The following is a 22,924-nucleotide window of genomic DNA, read 5'->3' as shown; positions in this document are numbered from 1 at the left end:
CTGTGCAGACGCCCGGATCCCTTGCACTGGGCAGCAGCTCCTGCCCTGAGCCCCGTCCCCGCACCCTGGAGCCTGATTAGAAATGCAGAGCCCTGGCCGCAAGAGAGCCTTCACTGGGGAAAGTCAAAGACCAGGCTATCGGAGGACACTGCGCTCCCCTCGGTGGAGTTGTTTGTTTTCGCAGCTGCGTTAAAGCGCGTCAGGCCCGCGCCCAGCAGCCCCCACTCCCGTGGAACAGCAGGCTGAGCTCCGGGAGATCAGCCAACAGCCCACGTTTAGGAGGCGTGGGGTTCCCTTGAAGAAAAACACACCTTCGCAGTGACTCACTCCTAAAGAGAGGGCTGCCTGTGCCCTGCCTGGGGCAGTCGAGCCGGTGCAGTTGGGGCCAGGCCTCCTTGCCTCAGCTCCTGCCGGGGGCGGTCTAGGGCCAGCGTTTTGCTTTTTTTTTTTTTTTTTTTTTTTTTTTTTTTTTTTCATTTCCAGTACACTTACAAGAAGTAAACTGGTTGCTGCAAAATAGTTCTTCGCCTAAGTAGCAAGCTGAAGCTCTCTGGAAAACGTGCATGGAGCGTGGATTAAAAGCCCTTGGAGAAGTGGAGGGCTTCGGTCCCTCTCCCTTCCTGCGCAACTCACCTGGCTTGCTCCTAATCCGGAGAAGCTGAGCCTCTGCCAACCCTGAGGCTGCCAGGGATTTCCCGGGTAGATGGAGAGATTCCTAGCTTGCCGAGCAACTTTGTGGAATTTAGCATTCAGAGCAACTTGATCTCCGTCCCTGGGCCTTGGTAACTCATGTTTGGCTCAGAACAAACTACTCCCTTCTTTGCTTGAGGTCAGAGTTGTTATCCTAAGATAACAAGAGGAGTTGTGCACATTTTGAACTCTGCAAAATGCTTCCAAGGCTAAAAAGGTAAACTGTTAAAGTGAGGGGGTAGAAGGGTCGCCCTACCCTCTGCTCACTTTGCTTTCTTTAGTTCTCCTTCACACTCGCTCTCTAAGGAGCGCCCGGCCTCGGGGTCCCAGCATCTCTGGGACCTGTTAGGAGGTCTCCGTGTGCCCGGTGTCTGTGATACAGGGGAAGTAATGTAACTCCCGACCTGTTCCCCAAAATCCAAGGGTCAAGCCTACCGAACAACAGAAGTTAGGAGTAGGAGAACTTCCTTGAGAGAGCTCCTGAGAGGCAGAAGGGGAGCCGAAAGTGGGCTGCCCACGGAGGAGCTGTAAGTGTGTAACCCAGGCGTAATGGCACAGCCCATAATCCCGGTACTCGGGGAGCCCGAGAGGGAGGACTGCAAGATCCAGCCCAACCTGGAAAATGTGGTGACTTTGCGAGACCCTGTCTCCAAATAATAAATACAAAAGGACTGGGGACATAGCAGAGTGCTAAGGCCCTGGGTTCAGTCCTGTACTGCTCCTCCTAAAAGGTGTTTGTGAAATGCGAATTTCGTATTAACTTTAGGTCTTATCCCTAGGATACCTCATTATGTACATGCAAATATTCCGAAATCAAAAACACTGAAAAATCTAACACAATTCTGCTTTCAAGCATTTTGGATGAGGGATAATCAATTTGTCCTATAGCAGCTGGGTAAGAATGCCATTACAGTGAACTGTGCAAGTTAAGAGAATTTACCCTTTATTTTGTATCTGTAAGTTACTTGGACCTTGCATTAAGTTATAAAAGTTGTCTGAAATCATTAGGTCAATGAATAAATACTGCAGTATTTGCCATGAAAAATATTTACCTTCCTCCTCCCTCTCTCCAGAAGCTAACAAAGGAATTGTTTCCTAAGGAATAATCAGGGAAAATGAAACTGTACCAGAAGAAAAGTCGCATTTCTCAGTATTCTTTACCAGTCATAAGAACTTCAATGTGCAGTTTCCTTGTCAGTAAAATAAAAATATTAACACTTGTCTTACTTGCTTAACATTGTGGCACTGAAAAAATGTGCATAGGGCCGGGGATTTAGCTCAGCAGTTCAGTGGCCTGCCTTGCAAGCGCTAGGACCCGAGTTCAATCCCCGGTACCAAACAAACAAAAAAAAAATGTGTATAAAAATTTTTGTAAATCATAAAATACAAAAAAGTATTTATTTGCTTGTACTTTATAAATTGGATCTCAGAGTTGGTCACAGACATACTCTTTGGTTTGGTCAACTCAGTTCCAAGCACCCACTTCCTTCTATCACCCCCAGAAAAGAAGTGGACGGGCTTCGTACATGTGCTACACAGCTTGTTCATCGAGTTCAATAGCTGCCTGGAGACTCAGTTTAGTAAACCAGGATAAAATCCATTTCCTTTCCTGTTTGCCTTTCAATAAGAATCCTCGGTGAATTACTTATCAATTATATGCCATTTCGATTCTGTGTCATGGATAAAATGTCAACAAGACATTTTTTGAAGCGTGTCATCAGCAAAAAGCCCAACCCACTGCAAGACTTCCTTATATTCTGGACAGAGAAATTTAATATCACAAATTCTTCATGAGCAACTCAAACAAAATGTACCGCCTCATTTCCTGAGGCTAATTTTTTAAATGAGATTTCATACAAGGCTCCAACTTGTAGCTCTCCAAATGGTTATTTAAAACTCTCTCCTATACAGTCTCTGCACAGCTTACTGACTTTAAAAATAACAACGTTTTACAAGAGTGTAAAATTTTTATTACAATTTGCTTTGTATTCTGAAGGAAATTATAAAATTTATTCAATTTTTTATGATAAAGTTGTGATGATATTTTAACGGAAATCATAACGCATGATAACTTGCATATCAAAATTGAGCTAGTTGTTTGGGTTAACACGGGTTTCAGTCACCGTCCTCTGTCTCCATCTCAAGGATGACCTTCATTCTGGTCAGGGATCAGCACAGCTGCAGGTGAGTCAAGAGAATCATCGGAGAGCTGCTCCGACCCCTCTCGGGCTGCTCTACACCTTCTCATAATGGCGAACGCAGACAACATCGCCAAAAGTGAGAGTCTGAAAGAGTCCATAGGTGATCAAGCCATTTTACACAGGAATATTTCTAGCTGAACCATATATATATTATATAAATTTATATATTACATAAATGATTTGACTGTTACGCAAAGAATGATGACATTTACAAACGTCAGTTACTGCCCCGGCCCGTCACTTCCAAAGGTGAACTAGAGGAAACCCTCTGTCTAATGAGTGAATGGCAAGGGTTCGCTGCTCTGGTCTCTGACATAAACATGAAGGAAACCTGAGTTCACAACTTAAAGAATTCCTGTGGTTGTACAGTTAGTAAGGACACTGAGCAAAGCAGACAGGACGGAATGAGTGTCCACGCTCTTGTCTCAGCGGTCTCCTTCGAAAGCGAATGTGATTTGTAACAGATTTTCATAATCTTTTCCATTTGTCATCTAGACAGATTTCTTTAGGAAACCCAGTCATTTGAGCTAATGGTGTTTGAAATGACTTGTTTGAAAATAAGCAGGCAATTGTGACCCTCCGAAGGCTCTCGTTACTTCCACTGCCGTGGGTTGGCCTGGGTGAACCCCAGGATGAGGGGTGAGGAAGGGGGCATCGGCCACATGACTGATGCTACATCCAGCCAGAAGACATGGCACAGAATCACCTGACGACACTAAGGGGCGGTTGTCCCTGACCCTCCGGTGGTGTGATTTCCATGGATGTAGTGTACCTTTACCATGTGTGGCTTGCTCCCCTTCTCTGAGCACACGTGCCAAGTGGGGCTCCCTACTTCCCTGAACGTCAGATTGAACCTTTTAAAAGCAAAAGTTTCCTTTGCTGATCATTGCGCAGAAATGTGGCCAGATTTTCTTTTAGACAAAAGTGTCACTCTACTCTGTGCCCTTACTTCCACACCTGAAAAGAAGTATACGGACTTCATTCTGGAAGTATTCAGAGACAGAATAATCCATTCCCTCACATAACACAAACCCTTCCTTAGCAGCCGTGTGTAAAGCAGCACGCCATCGGGGTGACTCATGACTGTGTCAGTGCCCTCGGGTACCAGAAGTTCACAGCAGGAGGCTCGATCACAGCCTTCTCCCTCTGCAGTGACACTCCATCATCAAGAAGTTATTTGTCAATTGTTTTCCATTTTATAATTTCCATATGCCTACCTAGTTTTAAGCCTGTATGTTTTAAAGCACATTTTTAAAAAGAACTGGAAGGAAATTGAAGCGTTTTTTTCTTATTCTTTTCAGTTACTTATTGACCTTAATAAACTAAAATGGAAATGTTTAAATGTCTCTTATTTGTTATAGGAACCATCAAGTAACTTTTCTGAGATTCAATAAGCTTGATGTTATTGTAATGTAATTGTCATGGCTGTGTCTAGATGTCCCCCCAGAGCCTCATGTGGTCCTAGGCCTTTTCCAAGGTGGCTGGGATTGGTTCATGGTGCAGTAGTACTAGGCTCGAGGGCACTAGGATTAAGGATGTGAGCACCGCCCGCCCTAAGGAGCCTAGATAAAGTATAAGAGGCAGAAGGAGCTGTGGCGGTCCCTCATTGCTTTCTCTGTCTTTGCCTGCAGTGAGCTGTGTCTCCTCTGTGGTGCCCCTCGTGTGCCATCCTGCCAGCGGACTACAGACTAAATCCTCTACAAACTGCAAACCAAATACAAATTTTCTCCCTTAACTTGTGGGTGTCGGGTATTTTGTTTCATCAATGAAAAAAGTAACTAGGACAATCTTCTTTATATATTTTGTGGTTATTGCTTTTGCCTCTAAATTTCACTTGAAGGTTAGGTATTCATAGTAATGCAAAAATTGCTTTCACATGCAGTTTTGGGTAAGCCAATGGTACACTTAAAAAACAAAAAACTATGCCAAATAGGCTTTTTTCTATAATCACAGAGCCTCAGCTAAGAAAACAATCAGCTGGGTCTTTTTGTTTCTCCTATTGATATATTGTTAAAGAACCTTGCTAGTGACAGTATTATTCTAGTTTGGGTTTTTTTGTTGTTGTTTTTTGTTTTGGTACCGGCGATCAAACTCAGGTCCTTGCACTTGCAAGGCAGGTGATGGAACCACTGAGCTAAATCCCCGGCCCGACAGTATTATTCTAAAGGAAAAGCAAGGAGAGAGGAAGGGGAGAGAAAAGAAGGAGGGAGGGAAGGAGAGAAGAGGGAGGAAGAGAGAGTAGAAATAGAAAATAAAGCGTAGTCACTTGTCACTTACCAGGACCATTTTGCCATCCTTAATTTCTCTCACAAATTTTGTTTCCTTGCCGTCCCATTTCTGTGTGTGAATGAGTTTGTCTCCATCCAGGCAGACAAGAGACTGAGCCAAACACAGAATATGACAATAGGAACAAGTCAGCCTTCTGGTGGGGAAGTCACATGAGGAGCTGAGGGGGAACTGCCTAGTTGAATAAACTGTCACCAACTGCACCCTCTGAGTTCTTTACCTTCTGTCCCTTCAGGGTCATCATATAAGTGCCACTCTCTCATAATCTGACTGAAATGTGCACGTCACATATTAGAAATTAAAAGCCTGAACTAGGGCTTTCCAGTCATCACCCGTCCGGTTGACCCAAAGTCTGAGGAGGCAAACTAGCCAGAAAACCTGAGGTAATCAGGAGGTAAATAAGGCACCGTCTGTCACAAGAATGCCGCCTGACACCTCATGGAATGCAAGCTTGATACACAATGTGAAAAGCGTGTGATGAGAGACAAACGGGTCGGAGATTTGGGCGGCAGCCACCACGCTGCTTAGAACATACAGGCACGGAGAGCAGTACCTCAGGGTCTTTCTTCCTTCTCCCTGAACGGAAACACTGAAAACTCTGTCCTGGCCAACTTTGAAGGAAAAAAGACCAAGTCCGGCACCAGGCATCTCTCTTTTCTCCCTCCTCCCATCCTCACTCTTACCTTACACTTCCTGTCGTCTGCACTGATCTCGTCAAACTCCTCTCCCAGGTGGAAGCTGATCTCCGTGTTCTTGAACGTGCACCGGGTCCTGATCACCACCTTGCCCGCCTCCTGGCTGATAAACACTGTCGGCTTGGTCACGTTCCCCACCTGCCTAGTGGCAAAGCCCACGCCTGCAACAGCAAAGGAACGGGTACAATCAGCGGCCCCTTCCCGAGTGGCTCGGGACACGCGTGCTGCCGGTTCCCGGAGCCCAGGTGCCCAGGTGTAAGTCCCGTTAGATGTGGATAATGATTAACGCTTGGTCCGTGAGTCCTACCGCTACTGAGCAGGATGTGTGAGTGCGGGAGAGACTGAGAAAGGCACAGCTGCTTCTCGGGCTCTGCAGAAAAGCAAACGCTCCGTCCATGTGGCCCTGGCCGGGGAGGCAGGCGACTGCCACATTCAAATCGGAGTCCCGCGTGGGACAGGACCGTGTGCTCTCTTGTTGACCTGATGGGTGGAGACCGGAGCCTGCCAGGTGGGAAACGGGACAGAGAGAGCTCAGCCTGTCTTACCCTCACCCACCTAGGGCCTTCATGTACTCGTCAAAGTTCTGACTGTCCGTCAGCTTCCAGGTAGCACAGAAAGCGTCCACCATCCTGGCCTTTCTCCCCTGTAGCTTGGAAGACAGATGAGGCCAGAAACCCACGTTCCCGTCCCCTGCCTCTGCGACCCACAGGACCCGCACGCCAGGGGCAGCTCCCGCCTTCTTCTTTGCAAAAGGGCTGGCCTGACGCCAGCGATGGCTCCCTACTCCCCCGCCAGGGTCCCTCTCTCCAGTAGGCTGTCGCCGGGGGAGGGGACGGCAGGAGAGCTCCTGTGAGCTCTGTGATTGGCTCAGGCCACTGGGTTAGCGGAGCAGGTCAGCGCCACCCAGTCCACTCTGCAGCCCCGTGGCCGGGAGTGCCCCGCGGGGGTCCAGAGGGGCCGGAGCCGGGAGCTGGGAATGAGAGAGGGTCTTTCAGCCTCTGTGAAAAAACTTGGCAGAGGCCATCTCCAACTGTGGAGCAAAGGGACAGGCACAATGGCACATTGAAACCCATTTCCGTTCACGGCAGGGCTGGCTTCAGAGGAGGACCCCTTAGGGAAAGCCGCTGCAGCGCCGGACTTCGCACACAGGGAAGTCTGAAAAGGCGTGTTTTATCTGCTCTTTTATTTGCAGGGAGCCCACAGGCGGGCTGGACTGTGCCAGAGTGGGGAAAGAGGCCTCTGCTGATGGACTGCCTGAAAGCCCAGCGGGTGTCTGGGTTACTGGCTGACGAGGCCCTTTCTCCCTGCGAGAGCGAGAGGAAAGTTGTGTTGTGCTCTCTAAGCACGTGAGAGCCAGACAGGGCTGCAAAGGGGCCTTGAGGAAGAGTGAGGTCAGGATTCCCTAATGAGGTGCCAGGATAAAGAAGAGAGTCCCCCCTTAGCAGACTATACAGTCCGTATGGAAGAGCTGACAGAGGAACCTTCAGTGATCATTTAGGCAAATGCCCTGCACCACAGGAATGTGTGGTTTCCTGAGGCCTCATCCACACTGACACAATCTGTGCACGTGTTGGGAGCTGCTCAGGGGAGGCAGGCCCTGGAGGAGCTGTAGGAATGGGGAGAGCTCTGGCTTCATTTGTGCTGGCTGAAGGCACCCAAGGATGGCCAAATAACTTGAAGGTTCTAGAGTAATAATCAAAGAAGGTCTCTGAGACTCCCTTCCTGACACACAGGCATTCTCTCTGCTTTGGGAATGTAGACCACCAATGACAAGCAGCAGCTTCCCAGCTTCTGAGAAGACAGCAATCTCGTGGTCCCTCAATGCCTCTGCTAGTCTCTCTCCTTCCCGCTTAATGTGCTCTGCTTCTGCCCACACAGATGCAGCAGACAGGAGCAAATCCATTGCTGGATATGTGATTCCACTTCAGCACAGACTCAGAACCCCACACCTGCCCTCCCACTTCCCATTATATTTAGGAATGGCACCCACATCCACCCCACCAAGCCACAAATCTGTGACTCTTTTCTAATATTTCATATTCCAAAATCAAATTCGATGTCAATGCATCTCATTTTGTCTTTTTAAATTGGGGGGGGGATTAAAATAACTAATTTACCTAAACTAATTGACATTATTTCCACAAAATATTCTTAAGTCAATGCATCTCATTTTGTCTTTTTAAATTGGGGGGGGATTAAAATAACTAATTTACCTAAACTAATTGACATTATTTCCACAAAATATTCTTATATGTTTGACCTAATAAGATACATTTAAAGTGGTTCGGTCTTGAAGCGCCATTCTAAAATATTCCAAGTCATTTCTTTTTCAAATTACGAGAATGCAAGACCAATGCGGACAAGGAACTTGGATTCAACATCTTCACCTTAGCGCTTTATAGGTCACAGTGCTAAAATGTTTGCCTACATCCATTTATTTCTTCTACTCCTTGATAAAGATATGGGGTTATGATATGTTTAGCTCAGTGGTGGGGAAGCTATGGCGTGCCTGTTATTTGTTTTTCAAGACAAAAGCGTCAATGCGTGCATTGTTTTTCTGTGCTAAAGCCTCAGTGTATGGGTTTAACTGCAGTACTGGCATTTTGCAGTGAATAAGTGGGCTCTGAACTGCAGTTTGGGTGCTCATCTGGAAAAGTTTCACCATCACTGATTTAGTCTAACTTTAGTGCACATTCCTAGGAGTCCTTTATGTTTCCTGTAATACAAAACATAAAAGTCTCACAGTTCACAAACAACTTTTCCATCACACAGAAGAAAGCAAAAGGGAATATTGCTGTGAAGATGCCTGTAGTAGACAATTCTAGGAAAAGCCGCTTGACTACTTCATGACTCCCTAAACTAACACATTTAATCTAATTTAAATTATTCAGAATGAAATGTATTTATACCTGAGTTATTGCTTTCAAATGGAATATCTTTGCTCTGATTACTGAGGGTTTTAATAGAAGAAAAAGTAAAATAATACAGACTGTGTGGTCCGAAGAAGGATTACAATTTTTAAAATAAGTATTTTTTCCAAGTTTCCTAAACCTGGGAGCAGAATATGATCTTGGGCTTTTGTAATACACATGTACCCCCAGGTTTAGAAAGAAAGCAGTTGTGACAGATCGAATGCTGTCCAAGAGAGATTGTCTGATGCGCTGACTAATAGCAAGAAAGCTCTAAAGAACCTATTATAAAGCTTTATTTTTCCAAAAACAAAAGAAAACAATTTATTTTTTAAGTAATGAAATAAAAAGAACAGAGGGAGAAAAGATGCTTTGAAAGATCTTGGCAAAATCTTCACATGACACTGAATCTCCTGGCACCTGCTTTGTTAGAGTCTGTTTCCTCTTAAGAAATACAGAGTACTATAGTTTAACATTATTCTTAATCTAAGTAAACCAAACAAGGTCACGACACTTTCTTGTAAGAAACCCAAGTGCGCACATCAAGAGAAATCAAATGACATTCAAAGAACTTGCTTCAGGTTCTTTTGGTTACCAGATTATACAAAATAAAATAGCAGTGGGACAATGCTGGATTTGAAAATGAAATGAGATTATGCAGTGATGCCACTGTTGATCCACCTTGTCCCCCATGGTAAGTAACAGAGAGATCAGCCAGACCCCTTCACGGATACATATATGTGGTATAGACGTCCCCAGAGGTGCACCTGTCTCCTGTCATGGGTGGATCGCTCCTCATACCCACCCCACAATCAACCAACTACACCAACTTGGGGCCAGGAGCAATGGAAGGCCCTTCCGGTTCTCAAGCAGGGATGATTACAATACTGGTGATAGAATTTGATAGGGATAGGGGGTGAGGAATGAGCGGAAAACTAGTGGCTTATCAATCTGTCCTTTGGTCATATGAATTTTTTACCTGACTGTACTTTAAAGAATATAGTTTACTCTTAAGTGAAATAAATAGGAGACATGTAAATACTGAATAGTTTCTCTGGTATGAAAAACAAAGTGTAAATAGGATTAAAATGAATAATTGCTAATGTGAAACTGGAAGAAGGGGAGGTGGGGAGTAGGGAAAAGGAAAATAATATGAGAAAAGAAAAAAATGGAAACAAAACCTTTGCAAATAGGGAGAGGTGGAGGGGAACAGGGTAAAAATAAGAACCAAGATACGTCATGTAAATGTACAAATTCCCAAGGATGAATGTAAATGTATTGCATACCCAAAAGGTACCAATAAAAGAACTTAAGTAAAGAAAGAATATAGTGTAGATCAGAAAGGATTCCCAGGAGTGTCACAGGTGGAAAAGAAGTTTTAGAGAAACATTCTTCTCATTTATTTCCTATTCCATACAGTTTCCCCCCATATTTCCCTCCTTCCCGTGACCTACATGTTCCATTCTCCACGTTCTCTTAAACGTGAAGTTCTTAGTTTGCTTCTGATCTGATAAAGTGACTCAAGAAATAACTTTTCTTATTACAAGCTTATTGTTAGCCAAGTACCAAGAATCACTCTCCTCTGCCTTCTACATACCACAACTTTGCCAAGAAAACTCTTCTCTCCTGCCCCCTTGGTCAATTTCTCCTTTTACAGTTCAGCTCAAATTTATTTCCTGAAGCGAAGATGGGTTTGTAACCCCACGTCGGTGTCGTCCCATGATTTCATTTATGTCTTTACACATAGGATAATTTCAAATAAACACTTCTGTGATCGACTTAACAATACCTTCCTCCCTCAGAAGAAAGCAAATACCTTGATTTATCCTTTTCATTCTACAAAGTGCTCCATACCCAGTGACCAGTCCAGCTTCAAGTCCGCAGGGTCTGCTCAACAGGTATTCAAGGTATGAACGAATACAGAGTGAAATAGGAGAAACAAATTTAAAATGTAAGCATTTAAAGCACAGTCTCCATGTTCTTGTCCAGTGTTGATCCAAGCTTTTGCTCCGTGCAAGCTGCCTGGTCCCCAGCGTGGGGTCTCTGTGTGTCTTCCTCATCTCTGCCATGTTACTGCTGGGCAAAAACGAAGGCTTGTTGTTTTTCGCTTTTGTTCCCTTTGCAGCGAAAGCACACAGAGCATTGAAATGTGCGTGGATTTATTAATTCAGGAGTCAGCAAGTTGTGTGTCAGCATGGCAGCCGGATCCAAAGAATGCACAGGGGAATTGTCTTTTCCAGGGGACTCTGGTCTGCTTATTATGGGCTATTACCTTTTTTCATGGTTGTTGTTCTCTTGTCCTTAAAGAGTTCTCTTATTAATTCTGTACATGAAATACCAAAGGGAACTTTGGACACTGATCACCAGACAGGTAGTTCTTTAAAAATATCAATCTAGGATCAGTTGAAGACTAAGGAACCCACTTAGCCCGTCTGAACATAAAAAGGACTAAATACAGGGAGAAAGATGCTTACAAAAGTCTTGAAAGTGTGACAAGGACAGCTTTTAGGCTGAGCTGAGTTTGCAGGAATAGGCACAGAGCACCACCAAAGAAACCAGGCAGCGGCGGTCCCTGGAGAACCGGAAAGCTGCTTTCCACCTGCAGCCCCGGGCAAGCCTGCCTCGGGAATTGCCACCCTGAAGAGGGCGTTCCGTTCGGCGATGCTGATTCCAGGTCACAGCACACGAGCAAATCTCACAGCAGATAACTGGGCGTCCTGTGCGCCTTCTGTCGCGTACTTAGATTTGGGTTCTCTTCTTACACAAGCACTGTGGAAGGCAGAACCGCATGGAGGACCGCGCAGTGTGTGCCCGGGCTGACGCGTTGCTCTGTCTTCTGCTGCTTCTGCAGGGCACAGAGGACAAAAGAGAACGGGGTGGGGGACAGGTCCCACAGACCGACCCCCGCCTCATCCACCCCCAGGTCACTGGGTGTGTTCCAAATGTGTCGTCGGGGGAAGAACAGCCCGCCGCCCGGAGCCGGGCTGCGTACCTCACTTACCCCTGTTACCGCCTCTTCTTCATCTGGGGCAGCGATGGCCGAGTGAGGACCCTGAATTCAAGCCCAAGCCGAGGGGCCCGCGCAGAGGTGGCGCTGAGGTTAACATCTGCGTGGCTCGGGACTGCAGGTCGTGCCGAGGACCAACGTGGGGCCTGAAGGCACCAGGAAGATGCTCCTTTCTGGCACTGGAGACATCAGGCTTGCTGATGAAATGCAAATTCAACACCCCACAGCCTCTTTAATAGCGAAAATAGCAACAGCACCCATGACATAACTGGGGAAGGTGCTACCTCCAACGTCCCTGTCACTGGAGAGCCGCTGATACAGGCCGAGCGCTATATTTCCGAGGGTCTTCATCCCAGAATAATTACCGGGGGTTTTGAAGCTGCGGAGGAAAAGGCCCTGCATTGCTTGTAACAAGTCAAAGTAAGTAGAGAGATGGACAGGGAAACACTTACAAATGTGGCCAGAGCATCTCTCCATGCTAAAGTGCATGCTGAACTCTCAGGTGTACTCACAGGGGCTGTAGTGGATTCCATTTTGGCCACTAGAAAAAAAGATGAACCAACTGACCTATTCATGGTTGAAATCGTGGAGATGAAACATAAATCTGAAGCTGGTACAAGCTTAATCACAGGGCTTGTTTTGGACCACGGGCCCGGTATCCCGATATGAAAAAAAGAGTGGAAAACGTGTACATCCTTCAGGAAACAGTTAAAATTCAAGGAACATTTAAAGTCACGGCAACGTGTGGGTGCACCCGAACAGAGGTGAGCCGAGGGGTATGGGGTAACTATTGTGTGAAGAGAGTGGAAAACATGTACATCCTTCAGGAAACAGTTAAAATTCAAGGAACATTTAAAGTCAGGGCAACGTGTGGGTGCACCCGAACAGAGGTGAGCCGAGGGGTATGGGGTAACTATTGTGTGAAGAAGCAGCTGCTTTGCTCCTGCACTGTGTCTACCACAAACATCCTCCCGGTGGGCAAGATCCTGTGGGCCAGAACATCCTCTCTGAAAGGTTGAACGGAAGCCTCCCTGGTATCATCTGAATCCTGAAGACTGAGGATCAGGTTCATGTGTGGCTGAGTCAGCAGCACTGCACCCATCTCTCGCGAGAAAACTCCGAGGCACATTAGGGCTGGAATAATCCGCCCCCTCGGGTGTGTAGAGATCTGACCTTACACAGATAGACTCTTCCTCTCAAAAACCTCTAAAGTCCTGACTCCATTTACCTCAGCCCCTAAAGCATACAATCCAAAGACTAACGTGTGGCCAATAACGATGTGCCAAATATCTGACTGCACCCAGGCTCCACTCCCGCCTTACCCTATATAAATCTGTGCATTTCCTCAGTAAAATGGAAGCATTCCAGAAACCTCTCCAGAGTCTGCATGTGATTCTGCACCTTGCCTTCCCAGTCTGAGCCCCTGAACCTTGTTTGGCGAGCGGGCTCACAGATGAAAACAACAGAAGACTACAAAAGGACTGTGAGGAGAAAGTTGTGGGGTTTTTGTCCAAGCTACAAGTGATTTTCGAAGGAATTTTCTTTTCCCACATGGACAAAAGGAGAAAACCCTTGGCATCTATTCCAATTATGCTGCTGCAGAATTCTAATTACAGTATTTTTTAGTTTCACTGAGTGTGCAACACACACAAAGCAGGTCCTTTTTTACCCAGAAAACAGGTGGTTTTGTTTTAGCTACATTAACATAAAGTTATATGTTCTTACCTTGTTGATTAAACATTCACTGACAAACAAAAACAGAGAAGAATAAAGCAAAGGTGGAGATCTTCTATGTCTAGAGATACTGTAGAGTGGTGATGATTAAAGTCCTTAGAAATACCTGTGGAGAAGTATAACCAAGCAGACTCTAAATTTCCCCAGAGAGATTTCAGCGTAGGCACTCTGGGGATAAGGCTAGACTTTTATTATAAACAAAACCGTAGGTTGAAATTCTGTGTTTGTAATGGATTGAATGACATTTACAAGCTAACCCATGCCTAGTAGAATAGTGCTTCCAAATCTGAGTTCTAATATTTCTTCAATGGTGAGCGTGGAGGAGGACCGAGGACCCATCCCTAGTAGTGCCGTGGCCTCCATTGATTGCACAGATGGCGACTGCAGAGCTTATACCAAAGCTCCCTCTTCACGAGACAGTGCCAAGTGGTATCCGGGAGAAGCATGACCTGACTTCCCTAAAGACAGATGTTAACCTGTAAAGCTCAGTGTTGCTCTGGAGAGTATCCCTAGTCATCGTCATAATACAGCTTTCCAGGATAACAAAGGTAGTCCACCCACTATTACTTTTGATGGGCATATTTTTCAGGACACTTAAAGTCTTGTCCCAAGAGAAGGTCTGTCCCCCTTGGGCATTCAGATGATTTTCACACTCACTTTACAAAAGAAATAGAAGGCTTATATAAATATTTGCTGACTGAATGTTAAGTCTTGTGATATATTGTTTTCAAGACAAGTTACTAGATCAGCTAGCGATATAGTTTGCTCAGTATCACCATTGTAAATTGTAGTAGGGTCACTGAAATGCATGATTTTTTTTCACTCACTAGTTGATTAGAAAGCATAATATTACCGGATAGCTTTAAATATTAGTGATATAAAGTTTAAAAAAATAAAATTGGGACATTAACTTACATTTTTTCATTTTAAAAGCAATTTTTTAAACTAAAAAGATCAATTGGGGATATTTACTGTTGCTGTTATTTTTAAGCACAAATATTTACACCCAGAAATTTAGTGAAAAGTAAACCTCCACTTGGGATTGTTAAGGAAATACTAATATTTCATAAGTTTTCTGCTCATCCTATTTTTATCCATTTAGAAATATTAAATATCTTGAAAATGACATTTTTAGATATAGCTAAATATGAGTGAGCTTACAGAGAAATATAGTATTTCAAGGAATTCCTAGAACTCAAGTGATTCACTAAATGTTTTTCTGCCTCTCTGGTAGAGACAAGAAGGTGCTAATCATAGGAGAAAATTATTCTCAGTATAAAATATTTAAAAGATATGATCAAAGTATAGTGAGTGTTTACATTTTTAAATTATTACAATAAAAGACACATTGCCTTTAATTACTCTCAAAATACTTCCCCTTGCTTCCAACTCACTTATCCCACTGTTCTGGGCACCTTCTGAGGCAGTTCTGGAGTCCTCTCTTGTGCGTGTCTTTAGTTTTGCTGTCAGGGCTGCCTCAGTATCGTGGATCAATTCAAAATGTTTACCTTTCAAGATTTCCCTCTGACTTTGGAAAAGAACCGGAAATCACATGGTGCCAGCTCCAGGGAACCACTAAATGAGGACACACTGTCATGTTTTACAAGCTTGCCTTTCCACTGCTTGGCACTTGGTGAAGCATTCACTATCTTTTTCACCACACATCGTACAGACACTCATGAAAGAGGACTTCCAGAACTGCTTCAGGAAGTGGCAAGGATAATGGGCTATTGTGAGGGGATATTAATGATAGTATGTCTTTTACTGTAATACAATTTTTATTAAATTTTTCACTGTACATCTTCATCATACCCCATGCGTAAATATGTTTTATGTTGTACACACAGTGAGCTTGCAATGAGATGTTTCCATAATTAATGACAATAATTTATATTATATATAATTCACATATTATAGATAAGCAGTGATTTGGGAAGACTACTGAGTCTTGAAGAGGATTTCTGCGTGGAAATCATTTTCATGCCTCTTGGAAGCCCTTGAGATCACCACGATGTTTTTAAATCCCTGGAGGTGAGTTTCCAAGAGTCATCCCAGATTCCTAACGCTACCCACACCAATGCAAAATATGAGGCCAAGTTTTCCTTGCTATCCTCATGCTCGGCCTGTTTTGAATCCCGTCAGACAGACATGGAACTCTCTTTCCTTTGTTTTCACAGGGAAACCAACTGACAGATGGCCTTTGTGCATCTGACACATTCGTGATGCTTTAGGAAGACAGAGTTTTAATCACAAAAATACCAAAACCTTATGCTTGTATAGTGACAGCTTCTGTCCCTCCCATGGGTTTTCTGCCTGCTAGATTCCTTTCACAACCAAGTCAGGGCAATTTAGTCAACTCTTTTGTTTCCATAACACATGTTAATCCATGACTTCAGCATCGATTACTTACTAAAGCATTTCCAAAGAAAACATAGCTGCTTCCCTAAGAGAGAATTCTGACATGGTCTGATTATTATCTGGAAGAGAAGTAAGATATGCCATGCTCCTTGGTTAGTATGATCATCTTCATCCGCACAGGGGCAGGTTGCATTTCCTGATGGAGAACATAATGAATTGCTTTCATTAATATCCAGAAACACATGAACTCTCCACCTGAAAACACAGCCTGCCCCCATTGTTCTGCTTTCTTCAGCCCAAAGTAACAATCTTTCAGAATCTAATGGCCATCATTTTCTTAATTTTATTTCGTTTCAGTGCATCCATACATTTTCCTAAAATACATGTACAGATGCATGTTTTTATGGTTTTACGATACGTTACACCATCCTTAGCATTCTGGAACTAACTGTTAATACGCAACAGCTCCTCTGGTGAATGTCTTTTCATGTGTCCAGTGATCTACATCTTCCTCCTCATTGGCATTTCTGCTCATCCGCCCAATGTTTGTTTTCCTTATTTTTCCTTCAGAATCCTAATCCTTACAGAATATGGATGTCAGGACTGACTTCCAGTTTGCAATGTCCTTTCCTTTTCTGTACTGTAGTTTCTATCACCAAAATATTATCAGATGTAGTAGTAACTTTACACTGCAGTCAATGTATTTTGCATTTCCTTTAAGGAAATCAACTACTCAAAGTCCAAAGGCTCCTCACTTATATTTTCTATTAAGAGTTTCAAAGTTTCAACTTTTGAGCCCTTAACTATCTGGAGCAGATCTTCATATATCACAAAAAGTAGAGATTAAGTTTATTTTTCTTAAATGTAGATAATCGTATTTTCCTTTCCATTTGTGGAACAATGGCAACTTTCCCTACTGAAATGGAATGCACCCCTGAGATGTACTAAAATTCCACATACACAGTACATTGATCTGATTCTCTGCACTTTATTTAGGCCAGTTGATCTGTTTACAACTGTTCTACTATTACTAAAATGTCTGAATTTTTAAAGCTTCATGACAATGCTAATGATAATTAGAAGACAATCCTAGTAATAATTATTCTTCTTCAGGAAATGTACTGCCCATTTGTGGTCCTGTGTTCTAAAAATATATAGAAAATCCTATTATCCATCACTATTCTGCTTTTTCAAGTTAAAACTACATCTATATCATAGGTAAATTTAGACAGGTGTGGTGGTTCATACCTATAATCTCAGCATTCAGGAAGCTGAGGCAGGAGGACGAGAGTTGGAGGCCAACCTGGGCTACCTACTGAGTTCAAGGCCAGGCTGAATTACAGTGAGCCCTTTCTAAAAAAAGAAAGAAAGAAAAGAAATTTTTAAAGAATTGACACCTCAGAATATTACCTTCCTATCATGAAAATAATATTCTATTTATATTATCTTTAATCATGTCTAATAATGTTTTATAATTTCCCTCACAGGGCTTTTGTACATATTTTATAGGTTTATTCCTAAAAAATTAAATCATCCTGAGACAACTAAAAATGGGGCTTGCTCCTCAAATGTGTTTTGTAGTAGTTTTCTAGTGGTACCTTGGTAAACATATAAAGCCTGCTTGCTACACTATCCTACTATGTTTAACAGTTCATAAAATATTTTTCAATGTACATGATCATAACATGTGAAATTGATGGTATTTTAATTCTCTCCTTTCTAACTTAATTTTTCTTATTTTACTGCACTAAAAACTTCAACTCAAGGTCAAATATTAGTTACATTAGCCATTGCCTCAGTATTGATTTTTAATGGACTGTTTTTAATGTTCACTTACTTCTGTTACCAATAAGTATTTTGTAGTTAATATTTTTGTATTTAAAGCTTTACCTCAAATCCCTAATTCCTTAATCATTTCTAGCATGCATGGACAAGCTGACAAGATACAAGTCCTTTGCTGTCCAGCACAGTGGGGACTTTAAAGGATTAAGGCAGGGGAGTGTTGGATCTGCCTTTCCATCTGTCTCCCGGCTGTGGGGCCGTGGTCTGGGCCAACCTGAAACCCTGCAAGACACCCTTCCTTCGATACAGCACGCAGGGTCAGTGTGTCTTGGTAGAGTCGCCTTTCCTCTTTCCATACACCCTGCACATTCTGTCTTCTCTAATTATGCTACTCGCTGTAGCATATCGCACACCAGGGAGTGTGCTGGCTGCATAAAAGTGTTACCATCTTGAGCAGTACTTATAAATCACTTTAAATCATAGACAGTAAGTACACATAATGGTGTGTCAAAAAAGCCTCCCAGCATTGGGCATTAAAGGCAGAAGACCATCTTAGTTTCGCTCACAGTTGATGCCTAAATGTTGTCTGATCCCGTTAATTATTTAAGAGGAAGATTCTGCAATTACCACTTCAGCAGCAACTTAAATAAATGAGAAAAGGGTGTAGGAAAGTCGCCCCATTGTTTGTAACAACTTCTAGGCGTAGATGAATATTTCTCTTTATTTAAAGAGGCAAAAAGAAAAAAATCCAAGTCGAGCATGAATTCTTTGAGTATGTATTCCAAAAAAAGAAAAGTAGAGTATACACTACCTTGAAATCAGAATCAAATGACTCCCTGGAAAAGTCATTTTATGAAAGCAAATAGAGAAAGGAAACAAATCCCCTTGGTGTATCAGTGGGTACAAGTGTCACCCATGAAACAGGAGCAAGAATCTTTCAAGAGAGAAGAGATGGGCCAGATGCAAGGGCTGGGGAAGGCTGAGGTTAGGGAGGAAGCTGGTGTGGCCAGGACTCAGAAGAGATAATAATTAAGTAGGAAGAATCAGATGAACATAGACAAGAATGACTAGAATACTGGCAGAGGAGAACGTCCGAATGCAGAGACTTCACGAGTGGCAAAAAAAATTAGGTATGAGAAGAAAGAAAGAAGGACTTAGTGAGCTCAAGTGGTTCCAAAACAATTGGAAAGATACGTAAGAAAATTAAAATTGAGAAAACGCTCTATACTGAAAGTAGGTATTACTCCATAGATCAACATGCCGTGCATGGATAAAGTAAATGAAAGGAAAACCCAAACTAGAAATATTTTGGACCAACATAATTCAAACCAATAAATATAAAAATAAGATAAAAGCCCATTAAACATTAACTCAGAGAAAAATTCATAAAAGTTTATAAAAATCATTGGACTGGCCAGTCTTTTCCAGCGTAGCGTTTAGACACCGTGAACATAGAGCCACGTTGTAGTTTTGAGGAATCTGTGGCTCATTTTCTATTACATGTAAATGTGAAAGAGACTTTTCTCTTTGAAAATCAATCGACCCTCTCTTTATAATGTTTAATGTGTGACACTTCCCCACATCCGGCGATGAACTCGCTAAGCCAGCGTACTCTGCAGTTTACCTCTTGGAATCTATTAAAGTTCCATGGCCATCATCCGTGTTTGGGTCTGCCTCTGAGACAAGATCAGTTTACAATCGAGTTGTGTTTCAAAACGCCCAGGACCAGGTCCAGAGTCTGAACAATGGCAAAGGCTCTCAGGCAATGATTTTCACCTCACAGGAAACACACAGCCACTTCCGCGCTGTCCAGGAGGGTGGGCCTTGGGCTCTGGCTGGAGCCTGTGCTCAGTTTGCTCAGAATTGTGCTTGGGGTGACTTAGAGCAGTTTTTTATCAAAGAGTAGGCAGGGCATAAACAAAGGAGGATGCCTTAGTTCAAGGCTGCCTTTGAAGATCTTCTTTTCAAAACCTGAGGAGGTCACAACTGAGTTAAAATTTACACATTTTTCCAGAAAGCACACTGTTATTTACATTCCAATGAAGTAAGCATGAGGTCATGACTCCATTTATTCAAGAGCTTGATAGTTTTTTCAGCAACACTTGCTCTCTCCATGTAAGTCAGTGTTCTCTGTCTCTTTATTCTCTTCAAGATAGCTTTGGGTTGCAAAAACAGTGACAACAAAACAACTTGAAGCAAAACTCCACAACCCAGAGATTAGCATTTTTAATCTTAAATCCATTCAAAGCCAGTACTTAGATTAACTAGAATAATAATTTGACTGCCCTCTATCAAAAATCCTATTATGAGGAGATTCTCTTTTTCTGAGTGGAGAGGTCACCAGAGAGGTGCAGAGCATCGGATATATCCTTAAGTAACCACTGTGGCAGATGACTCACTGTTGGGTGGTGACGGGGTTACCCTGGGCCATTTTTTTTTCATTAAATTTATTGCTACATTTAGGCATACAATACAGTTACATTCATCATCAGGATTTTGTATCTTTATATAATGCATCTTGGTTCTTATTTTTCCCCATTTCCCTGCCCTCTCTTCACCTCCTCCACCCCTACCTATTTGCAAAGACTTTGTTTCCATGTTGTTTCTTTTCTCATATTTTTTTCTTTTCACTTCTTCTTTTCCCCTACCCGTCCCACATCCCCTACTCCTTTAGACCTTTTCTTCCTATCACACAATATAATTGATATTGATACTTATATAATTGATATCGATCCAATATAATTTATATTTTGATCCTTATTTATACTTTTAGATTTTCACTCCAGAGAAACTATTCAGAACACTCTGTAGATGTCTATTAAATCCATTTTTTCAAAAGCTTGGCTCAGTTCTAATACCTTGTTGTTGATTTTTGTCTATTTGTGACTCTGGGGTATTGTATTAGTGCTTATTTGGTTTTTCATGTCCTTTAATATTTGTTTTGTATAGTTGGGGGCATTAGTATTTGGTGCATATATTTATGATTGTCATCTCTAACTCTTGAATTGTTTCTAGGTCAGCTCTTGGTTTTTCCTTTCTCCAATGTCCTAAAATTCTTTGGCATTTTGCAGTATTGAGCCAACTTTCAAATTTAACTTCACAGAAATCCTACTGGACACGTTAAGAGACCTTCAACCTGTGTGTATGTTAATAGTGTGCCCTTGTAGGAAAACATTGCCTAACCCTTCGTGAAGCAATCCCCAGGCCCTCCATGATTTCAACTCAAGGCAAACAAAACAGTTCTATGGAGGTAATACAGTCAAATAGAAAATGCCTTTAATCCTCTAAAAGACACTATTGCAGAAGGCAGACAGAACCAAGCAGCTATGTTTGAATTGAGTCTCTGTTAAAGCAAAGCTACCTTTAGCCTGGAATCTCATCAATTAGGTCAGTTCAGTGTATGTTGCAAAAGATTTGCTGTTTCCACAAAAGAGCCTGACTGATTGATACAAGATAAAGACTGATTGCTCAACTGAGCAATTGAACAATGAATGTAAGGTCTTTGCTCTCATTTTTAAGAGTAAAAGTGAAATAAAATGCAGCCAATAGATCAAATGTGGCTATAAACAAAATGCTAAAAAATCCATTTAATCCAAAAGATGGAACAAAGAGCAAACAAAGAGAAAGATGTCAGATTAGAACACACACAAGCCCCAAGTATGTTGTCCATGAGAGATCTACTTTAAATACAAAGTAAAATTTCTTAAAAATTGGAGGGTAGAGAACCTACCATGCTAACGCTGATGATCGGAGAGGTGAAGTAGTTGTAATACTATGAGATAAGTAGGCTTCAGAACAATGAACCTTCCCAGAGACAGAAGAACATCTTAACATGTTGGGATGGCAAATGCTCAAGCATTATTGCTTGAAAGGATCCTGAAAGGGGGAATTTCCATGGGTCATGAAAATATTCTCAGTAATGTTTGATTTTTAGATATATTGTCTCCATTTGTCAGAATCATCACACTACGTACACATCAGAGGATGTTTGCCAACTGTGTTACGGAAACCTAGCACCAGAGTGTAAGGAGCAGCCAGGGGGTGTCGTGACACTGAAGGAAGGGGCAGACACATCGAGGATTGCAGATGATCAGGGGATCTACTGACAGAGGTGCTCCTGAAATGCAGATGAAGCAGTCAAATCTTTGCAATCTGGGTCAGAAAGGGGTGACTTTACGGGTCAGAACACAAATGACTTCATCTGGCTGAAATGTACCCAGTTTACCTTAAGATAATACTGAAGAGTTGCGCAGGTGTCTGCAGCTGTGCTCTGGCCGTAAAGTCCCACCTGGACTGTGTGGTTCTAGCTTTTTACAGTTTGCTGGGAAACTACACAGGAAAATCCAGCTCGAGTTCCCCAGGGCAGTCATGGTGATTTCCAGTCACAATTTCAAGTCTTGTCAAGCCAGGTCCACACAATTTGTAAATGGTATCTTAATAAAGCATTTTAGTAGCATTTCTAGAGAACTGTAAATCGTCTACAGTAGTATTATACCATAGAGATTCAGAGCATGGTCCTTTGACAAAACTGCCAGGGGCTGAGAGCCTCTGTGTGTTGTTTACCATACAAACAATTAACTGTGTAGTGACATTCTCTCTACCTTAACACCCTCTCTTGCCCTTTTATTGTTTGTGACACTGGGGATTGAACTCTGGACTTCAAGCCTGCTAGACAAATGCTCCACTGCTGTACTACATCCCCTGCCTTTTTATTTCTTATTTCAAGGCAGGGCTTCACCAGGCTGGCATCAAATCCCCAGTCTTCCTACCTCAGCCTCCCAAGCAGCCAGGACTGAAGACGCGGTGAGCTTCCACAGGTACTTGGCACCTTAGGGTCTTTTATAAAAGGGGCATGGCTGTCACAAACACTCACTTTAAAGAGGAAATGAGTCACTGCAACCAAAGTACCCAGAAGAGTGTCACAGCAAGTACCCAGTAGGTGTTAGCTGTGATCATATTCCACGTTCTTTCCTTGGCCCTGATGAATACTGGATGCTTGTGACAACCTGTGGCACTGATTTAATTCATCAAAATAAGAAAAGCAGGAGAAAAAAAGAGGAAGAAAAATAGCCTTTTATTGGAAATTGATTTTTAAACCAGAAATTCACTAGAATGGCTTTGCGTGTCTAGGGAGACTAATGCTCATTTTAATAAGTTTAAATATTAAAGACAGCACTCATGCTTTCCGATGACACCCCATTAACCATCCAGAATTCGCAGGCACCAGCTCTCTCCATCTCCCCCACAAGGGCCCAGTCATGA

At 42.8% G+C, this 22,924-nt stretch overlaps 1 protein-coding gene across 1 annotated transcript; it reads right to left on the bottom strand.

The window, feature by feature from the left end:
• Positions 1-2,659: 2,659 nt before the first annotated feature.
• Positions 2,660-6,637, bottom strand: Fabp7 (fatty acid binding protein 7). The gene is made up of 4 exons (XM_010638243.3): positions 6,428-6,637; positions 5,861-6,033; positions 5,169-5,270; positions 2,660-2,975 (listed from the first exon to the last, which is right to left on the bottom strand). The coding sequence occupies exons 1-4, from the start codon at positions 6,498-6,500 to the stop codon at positions 2,925-2,927; spliced, it is 399 nt and encodes a 132-aa protein (XP_010636545.1). The 5' UTR covers positions 6,501-6,637; the 3' UTR covers positions 2,660-2,924.
• Positions 6,638-22,924: the final 16,287 nt, after the last annotated feature.

This window comes from Fukomys damarensis, unplaced genomic scaffold (assembly GCF_012274545.1).
Source record: "Fukomys damarensis isolate Sample0158 unplaced genomic scaffold, DMR_v1.0_HiC HiC_scaffold_14, whole genome shotgun sequence".
In the NCBI taxonomy this organism is placed as follows: domain Eukaryota; kingdom Metazoa; phylum Chordata; class Mammalia; order Rodentia; family Bathyergidae; genus Fukomys; species Fukomys damarensis.
This window is presented reverse-complemented; position numbering and strand designations above follow the sequence as displayed.